Below are 8803 nucleotides of genomic sequence, written 5' to 3' on the forward strand. Positions count from 1 at the left end.
TAGCAGCAGAAGAAGCAGCAACAACGGTAACAACAGCAACAGCAGCAACAGCAACAGCAGCAACAGCAACAGCAGCAACAGCAACAGCAGCAACAGCAGCAGCAACAACAGCAGCAGCAGCAACAGCAGCAGAGTTGAACATGTGAATACATACCTTAACAGAGCAAATTGCATATCATACTGTTCCTCACTCAGCAGCTGCTGGCAATGCTGCTGCTGCTGCTGCTGCAGTTTCTGCTGCTGCTGCTGCTGCTGCTTCTTAAGTTCCTGCTGCATGTACTGTGTCTCTCGCTGCTGCTGCACATACAGAGGAAGAGGCGCAGACCCCCAGCAGCAGCTGCAGCAGCAACGCTGTCCTCGGCCAAATCCCTTCATATATAGCAATGCCTGCAGCAGCAGCAACAGCAGCAGCAGCAACAGCAGCAGCAGCAACAGCAGCACATGCAACAGCACATGAAGCAACAGCAGCAGCAGCAGCAAACAAACTCCCCTCTGTTCATTCCCCTAAGAGGAAACAAACCAGCAGCAGCAACAGCAGCATGCTGCTGCTGCTGCTACTCCTCCTCCTCCTCTGCTACCCCCACTCCTGCTACTACTACTGCTGCTGCTGCTGCTGCTGTTGCTGCTGCTGCTGCTGCACTGCTTACCCTTTTTAGGTCCCTAGGTGCATCATAAGCCTGAGGAGGAGATCTTAATTCTTCTTTTATTAATAAAGGAGACAGCAGCAGCAAACCTGTCTCCTTCTCATACAGCAGCGCAGCAGCAAGCTCGCTACGCCAATCTAAGAAAGGGGCATCTGCTGCCCATAATTCTGCTGCTGCTGCTGCTGCTGTTGCTGTACATGATGATCCATCTCCTTCTTCTTCTCCTCCTGCTGTTGCTGTTGTTGCTGCTGCTTTTTTTGTTTGTTTTGGTGCTGCTGCTGCTGCGTCTGCTGCTGTTGCTGCTGTTGCTGCTGCTGCTTTTCTATTGGATGCATCTTGTGTCTCTCCTTCGGTGCAGCGCAGCTTACGGACACCAGCAGCAGCAGCAGCAGCAGCAGCAGGAGGGGGAGCACCTCCTAGCAGTCTATACACCCGACGAACTTCACGAGGAGGCTGCGGCAGTGCTGATGCCTGCAACGCGTCAGCATACAGCAGCTGAAGAACAGCAGCAGCAGCAGCAGCAGCAGCAGCAGCAGCAGCAGCAGCAGCAGCAGCAGCAGCACAAGCAGACGTAGCATACATACAAATGTTCTCTTGCTGCCGTTAGAAGACGACCCATGCAGCAGAAACAGCAGCAGCAGCACAAGAGCGTCATCAACAGCAAATGCAGCATTAGCAACAGCAGCAACAGCAACAGCAGCAGCAGCAGCAGCTAACCTGGCTGCCTAATGGTTGCTGCATGTGTGCAGCAACAGCTAAGGCCATATGCGGATAATAGGCCCCTTCCTTCAGCAGCAAATGTACAGACGCAAGACCCTGCAGCAGCAGCAGCAACAGCAGCAGCAGCAGCAGCAACAGGCCATCATTACCCTCGTCTCCCCTGCTGCAGCTACTGGTGCTGTTGTTGTATGGCTGCTGGTGTTGATGCTACCACTCTGCTGCTGCTGCTGCTACTGCTGTTGCTGTTGCTACTGCTGTTGCTGCTGTTGCTGCTGCTACTGCTGTTGCTGCTGCTGCTGCTGCTGCTGCTGCATGACTTACGTGTCCATTAGCAAGGAGGTGCAGCAGAGCAGCAAATCTGCGCAATTCGCCAGCAGCAGCAATTGCCTCCAATAAGGCCCTGCTGCTGCAGGATAAGAAGAGGTCCCTATTGCGCAGCAGCAGCTGCTGCTGCAGTTGCTGCTGCTGCTGCTGCAGCTGTGTAGCTAATTGTGCTCGTCGTAAGAAACTCAGCAGCAAAGGACGCCCCTCCTCTATTAACCACTGCAGCACGTGCTGCTGCCTCTGTCTCTCTACAGCAGCAGCAAAAGATGCACTAAAATCTTTGCTGCTGCTGCCTGCATGCAGCAGCTGCAGCTGCTGCTGCTGCTTAGGACTTGGCTCTAGCAGCAGCGCCACCAGCAGCCGCCATGTCTGCAGCATATAAGGAGACAGATAAGATACTTGTGAGTATCTCCTGCTGTCTCCTCCATCTCCTGCTGCTGCTGCTGCTTCTTCTTCTGCTGCTGCTGCATCACCAGCAGCAGCAGCAGCAGCAGCAGCAGCAGCAGGAGGAACCCATGGAGACATAGGGGGGAACACAGCAGCACCGCCGCTGCCCGAGTAGTAATCATTTTGCTGCTTAAAGAAATCCAACAGCCGCAGCAGCAACCTGCAGCAACAGCAGCAGCAGCAACAGCAACAGCAACAGCAGCAAACCTCATGCATGCATGCATGCAGAATTCCTCAATGAAACAGAGGCTGATTAGGGTTTAGGGTTTAGGGTTTAGTGTTGGGTTGTGGGGTTTAGGGTTTAACTATCCTCCTAAGAAGCAGCAGCAGCAGCAGCAACGGCAGCAGCAGCAACGGCAGCAGCAGCAACAGCAGCAGCAGCAGCAGCAAGCCTATGCAGTCCTTACCGGTCCTTAACGCTTCCAGACGTTTGCTGCTGCTGCTGCTGTTCCTCTTGCTGCTCGTCTTGCTGCATTAGATCTAGCAGCTGAGGAGACACTGTCTCCTCTGTCTCCTGCAGCAAATCAACAATAATGCCTACTGCAGCAGCAGCAGCATCAGCAGCAAGACCGCGGTGTACAGACACCCCAGACTTAAATAGATGCAGCAGCAAACCTTCCTTTAGATCGGAGACAGATTGTACCCCTTCCTCCTCAAGAATCTTGTTGCTGCTGTTGCTGCTGCTGCTGTTGCTGCTGTTGCTGCTGTTGCTGCTAGCAGCAACATAGTCTCTTGCTGCTGTCTCTACAGCTTCTTCTGCTGCTAATTCTGTTTCTGCATGCAACGCCTCAGGTCTTGGTACCTCCCCAGCTGTCCAAGGTGCTCCCGTGCTGCTGCTGCTGCTGTTGCTGTTGTTGCTGCATTGGTTTGCTGCTGCTGCTGCTGCAGCAGCAGCAGCAGAAATGGCATCTGCTGCTTCCTTAGCAAAAGGTTGCGGCCATACAAACCCTCGAGGGTTTGTTGACGGCTGCAGCAAAGGAGACAGCTGCAGCACAGACAGCTCATAGGCCCCACAGCTGTCTCCTGCTGCTGCTGCTGCTGTTGCTGCTGTTGCTGCTGCAGCAGATTCTTGTGGGGGTCTAAATACAGGGAGAGCAAGGAGACCATTAGGACCAAAGGCAGGAGCACAACGAACAGGGAAGGGAGGCCTTCGTAGCCAAGGAGTAGCAGCAGCAGCAAATGCACCTCCTGCAGCAGGAGCAGCAGGAGCAGCAGAAGGGTAGTCTTGTTTTGCTGCACCATCAATTGTATTAATTTGCTGTATCTCTGTTGCTGCTTTGTTTGTTTCTCTCTGCTGCAGTTGCTGCTGCTGTTTCTTGTGTACATCACCATCTGCTGCAGCACGAATAAACTGTAACCCCTGCTGTTGTTGCTGCTGCTGCTGCTGCTGCTGCTGCTGCTGATGTGCAACAGCAGCAAGAAGTGCCTGTGGGGCAGAACGAAGGATACGAGCCCTCTGTATATGCATAGATAATTCCTTAGGAGGTAATGAGCCAACAGGAGCAGCAGCAGCAAATGCAGCAACATTATCTGCTTCTGCATCATCTGTTGTATCCCCTCTTCCTCTTCCTCCTCCTCCTGCTGCTGCTGCTGTTGCTGCTGTTGCTGCTGCTGCTGCTCTCCCTCCATCTCCTCCTACCCCAACAACAACATCTACAGAACCAATAGTACAACCACCACCAGGACCATCAGGAGAATCAGGAGAATCAGGAGAATCAGGAGAATCAGGAGCAGCAGCAGCAGCTCGTCTCCTTTGTTCTTCTTGTTCTTTTTCTTCCTCTTCTTCTTCTTCTTCTTCTTGATTAAGAAAAGTATATACAGAGAAATGTTGGACCTCAAATGTCCAATTGAAATTAAAAAGATCAAAAGATATAAACTTACATCCAATCTTTTCTGTATATTTACGTACTTTTTCCCTATATTCAATTAGTTTCTTGTTAATATTATTATTGCTGCTGCTGCTGCTGATGCTGCTGCTGCTGCTGCTGCTAATGATGGTCGTGGTGCTGCTGGTGGGGTCGGTGATGGTCTCCTTTTCTATGAATTTAGGACGACAATTACATAATGTTATACGTGCCCTCTTATTTAATCCTTCACCTATTGGAGGTGCATCCTCTGCATATACACTTACCTGCAGCAGCAGCAGCAGCAGCAGCAGCAGCAGCAGCAGCAGCAATAGCAACAATATATAACAATCAACAATAGCAACAGCAGCAACAGCAGCAACAGCAGCAACTATAACAATTACAACAACCCTAAATCCATCATCATATAACCACAACAACAACAACAACAGCAGCAACACCACCATCAGCATCAGCAGCAGCAGCAGCAGCAGCAGGAGCAGGAGGAGCAGCAACAGGAGGAGGAGAATATATTTACCTCAAGATGATCAATATGTACAACATGATCAAGATTAATACCTCTTAGATCTGTATAACCAGGGAAAAGAATAGATCCAACACCTTTTTTTTGTATAAAAAAATCTTGTATATTTTTTATCTCTTCTTCTGTCATTTCTTTTAATGTCTCTATTGATGGTCTACATTCATATAAGGGATTTGTTAATATTGGTACTAATTCTATTGGGCATCGTTGTCTCCTGCTGCTGCTGCTGCTGCTGCTGCTGCTCATCGTACTCATTCTAGAGACTGGTGATAAGGGGGGGGGTATAGGGCCTACATTCATCATGCTGCTCCTGTTGCTGCTGCTGCTGCTGCTGCTGCTGCTGTTGCTGTTTGGTGCTGCTGTTAGGTCGTTCTGGGAACCTCGGAGAGATACTACTGCTTCTGTTGCTGCTGCTGCTGCTGCAGCTGCTGCTGCTGCAGCAACACGACCAATTATCTCGCCGCTACTACCAGAAACACCATCATTATTATCCTTTGTATCCTCATGCTGCTGCTGATGCTGCTGCTGCTGTTGCTGCTGCTGCTGGGAGCCATCGTCTCGTGTCTCCTGCTGCTGCTGCTGCTGCAGTGCATCCTCATCCTCTATACGAGGACGATTAGGGGGGGGGCCTCCTCCTGATTCCTGCAACCGCTGCAGCAGCTCATAGTCCCTAGTAGATAGAGGCAGCAGTTGCTGCTGCTGCTGCTGTTGTTGCTGCTGCTGCTGTTGTTGTGCTGCAGACAGAGATCTGTGGATTGTCTGAGCAAGCCAGCCATTGCGTCTGCTGCTGCTGCTGCTGTCAGCAGAAGATACATTAAGCAGCTGCAGCAGCTGCTGCTGCGGCACCAGAAACTGCTGCGGCAAAGAGAAAGAGGCACTCAGTCCTGCTGCTGCTGCTGCAGTAAGCGGCAGCTGCTGCAGCCCTCCTGCTGCTGCAGCAGCAGCACTATACCGTCTGTGTCTCCTTGTTAATTGAGGAAGAGGCAGAGGGGGGCCCCTAAAGGAGCAAGTGTCTCCAATGCTGCTAACTGGTTGCTGCTGCAGCATGGGGCCCCCCCCTGCTGCAGCAGATAACATAATCTGTACCGTTATCTGGGGGGCCCCCAGTACACCCCCTAACCCTAGTATGCTACTGCCAGCAGGGGCCCCTGAGGACAGCAGCAACTGTTGCTGCTGCTGCTGTTGCTGCTGCTGCGGTGTCTGTGTAGCACCCCCTAAGCCACCTAATCCAAATAAGCCACCAGATTGCTGCTGCTGCTGCTGCGGGTTGCTGCTGCTGCTGCTGCTGCCAAAGAGGCCCCCGCTGCTGCTAGTAGTAGACCCAAGACCACCAAAGAGGCCCCCTCCTGTTGCTGTTGTTGCTGGTTTGCTGCCGAGGCCCCCAAAGAGGCCCCCTCCTGCTGCAGTGTTGTTGCTGCTGCCTAGAGGTGCAGCAGCAGCACCAAATAGGCCCCCTCCTCCTGCTGCTGCTGTAGACCCTAATCCTCCTGCTGCTGTTGCTGTTGCTGGCTTAAGGGACCCAAAGAGGCCCCCACCGGTGCTGCTGCTGTTGCTGCTGTTGTTGCTGCTGCTGCTGCCAAACAGACCACCACCAGTAGCAGCAGCAGCACCTGCAGGCTTAGCACCAAATAAGCCACCACTTAATAGGCCTCCTCCTTGCTGCTGCTGCTGCTGCTGCTGCTGCGTGTTGCTGCTGCTGCCAAAGAGGCCCCCTCCTGTACCCCCTAGTCCTGTATTGGTTGTCCCTCCTGCTGCAGCACCAAACCCACCAAAGAGGCCCCCACTAGGCTGCTGCTGCTGCTGCTGCTGCTGCCCAAATAGGCCACCTGTTGTTGTGCTGCTGCTGCCTAATAAACCCCCGCTGCTGCTGCTAGGGTTTTGTGCTGCAGCACCAAATAGACCGCCGCTGCTGCCTGCTGCACCAAAGGTTCCTGTTGCTGCTGTTGCTGCTGGTGCTGCTGCTGGTCTACCAAATAGCCCCAGACCTGTATTAGCAGCACCTAATCCTGTGCTGCTGCTGCTGCTGCTGCCAAAGAGTCCCCCTCCTGCTGCTGGTGTTGCTGCTGTTGTATTGCTGCCAAATAATCCCCCTTGCTGCTGCTGCTGCGGTTGCTGCTGCTGCTGCGCTGCAGCACCAAATATTCCCCCTCCTGTACCAAAGCCTGTAGTTCCTGCTGCTGCACCAAACAATCCTCCTGTTGTATTTGCTGCTGCTGCTGGTTGCTGCTGCTGCTGCAGCAGACTGTTGCTGCTGCTGCCAAATAGGCCCCCTCCTCCAATACCCGTAGTTGCTGCTGCAGGGGCCCCAAAGAGTCCCCCTGTGGCCCCAGTGGTACCAGGAGCAGCGCCAGCAGCAGGAGCAGCAGCAGCAGCAAGTCCCCCTTGCTGCTGCTGCTGCTGCTGCTGCTGCTGCTGGTAATAAGTCCATCTTATTTCCTCTAGGGATATCTTCGCCAACTCCCCATGGCATATTGACATAACATTGCCATCCTCTGTATTATAAGGACGGAAGGGTTGCTGCAGCAGCAGCATAATTTGCTGCTGCTGCTGCTGCTGCTGAGGTGTAGCAGCAGCAGATAACGAGGATACACCAAACGGAGATGTAGACGATTGACCAACTAAGGCACACACACACACACAATGCATGCAGCAGCAGCAGCAGCAGTAGATGCAGCAGCAGCAGATGCAGCAGCAGCAGATGCAGCAGCAACAGATGCAGCAGCAGCAACAGCAACAGCAGCAACAGCAACAGCAACAGGAGACAGTAAATAAGGACTTACGTGCATTAGTACTATTGGAGACACCAAAGAGTCCCCCTGTTGCTGCTGTGTTGCTGCTGCTGCTGCTGCCGAATAGATTAGTGGTCTGCTGCTGCTGCTGCGGCTGTCCAAATAGTCCTGTAGATCCTGTTGTGCTGCTGCTGCCGAATAGACCAGTGGTCTGCTGCTGCTGCTGCGGCTGCTGCTGCCCAAAGGCTGTTGCTGCACCACCAAATAGAGATCCTGCTGCTGCTGGTGCTGCTGCTGCTGTGCTGCCAAATACACCAGTGGTCTGCTGCTGCTGCGGTTGACCAAATTTGTTGCTGCTGCTGCCAAATAGGCCTCCTGCTGCTGCTGGCTGCTGCTGCTGTCCAAACCCTGTTGCTGCTGCTGCTGCAGGTGTACTACCAAATAATACACCTTGCTGCTGCTGTGGCTGCTGCTGCTGCTGACCAAAGACACTACCACCACCAAATAAACTTCCTCCTGTTGCTGCTGCTGCACCCGTGTTAGCAGCACCACCACCAAAGAATCCTGTTGTCTGCTGCTGCTGCGGCTGCTGCTGCTGCTGCTGACCCCCAAAGAGGCCCCCTCCTGTACCCACAGAACTACCAAAGAGGCCCCCACCGCTAGGCTGCTGCTGCTGTCCAAACAGACCTGCAACACAGCAGCAGCAGCAGCAGCAGCAGCAACAGCAGCAACAGATATATTCATAACAGCAGCAGCAGGTGCAGCAGGTGCAGCAGCAACAGCAGCAGCAAGCAGCAACAGATGCAAGAAGCAGCACTTTCCTGCACAGAGAGTGCATGCAACAGTAAGCAAATAAGCTGATAATGTGTATACGCTGCTGCTGCTGCTGCTGTTGCTGCTGCTGCTGCTGAGGTCTACCTGCACCACCAACTGCAACACATCTCTATCGAGCAGAGAGTACGTCTCCCTCCCTAAACCCTAAACCCTAAACCCTAAACCCTAACCTGTGCCTAGAGAAGTTCCTGCGGGTTGTGTTTGTGCTGCAGCACCAAAGAGACTCCCTACAGCAGCAGGCTGCTGCTGCTGCTGCTGCGGCTGCTGCGATCCAAAGAGACTCTGCCCTGTTGCTGCTGCCCCAAAAGGGGACGTGCTGCCAAACATCTTCGATGCATGCAGCAGCAGCTGTTGCTGCTGCTGCTGCTGCTGCTGTTGCTGCTGCTGCTTCTGTTGGTGCTGCGCTGCTCCCTATGGAGATGCGGCTGCTGCTGCTGCTGCTGCAGCTGTTATGCTGCTGTTGTTGCTGCTGCTGCAGTGCTGCTGCTGCCGCTCAAGCTATACTTACGGGGCAACTCAACTGATACAAGGAAGCAGCAACAGATATACAAAACCCTAAACCCTAAACCCTAGAGCCCACCGCATGCATGCAAGGGAAAGAACAGGAGGGCAAGATGCTCCTCTATGCATGTGGTGTAGTAACCATTAAAGGGTTTAGGGTTTGGGGTTTTAGGGCCTGGCGCTGCTGCTGCTGCTGCTGCTGTTGCTGCTGTTGCT

The 8803-nt window shown here is 53.3% G+C and overlaps 1 protein-coding gene across 1 annotated transcript in view; it reads right to left on the reverse strand.

Annotated features, from left to right (window-relative positions):
* The window catches only part of EMWEY_00033350 (nucleoporin, putative), a gene marked incomplete at both ends in the record, with an annotated part of 10544 nt that extends 2131 nt beyond the window's left edge, over positions 1–8413 (reverse strand). Inside the window, 8 exons of the mRNA XM_013481849.1 lie at positions 155–297; positions 648–1115; positions 1362–1430; positions 1686–2295; positions 2543–4172; positions 4775–7141; positions 7304–7939; positions 8257–8413. Of these exons, the coding sequence (XP_013337303.1) occupies positions 155–297; positions 648–1115; positions 1362–1430; positions 1686–2295; positions 2543–4172; positions 4775–7141; positions 7304–7939; positions 8257–8413 (6080 nt within the window). The remainder of the gene's footprint in view (positions 1–154; positions 298–647; positions 1116–1361; positions 1431–1685; positions 2296–2542; positions 4173–4774; positions 7142–7303; positions 7940–8256) is intronic.
* Between the last annotated feature and the right edge of the window lie 390 nt (positions 8414–8803).

This window comes from Eimeria maxima, genomic scaffold, assembly GCF_000499605.1.
Source record: "Eimeria maxima Weybridge genomic scaffold, Emw_scaff443, whole genome shotgun sequence".
Classification (NCBI taxonomy): Eukaryota; Apicomplexa; class Conoidasida; order Eucoccidiorida; family Eimeriidae; genus Eimeria; species Eimeria maxima.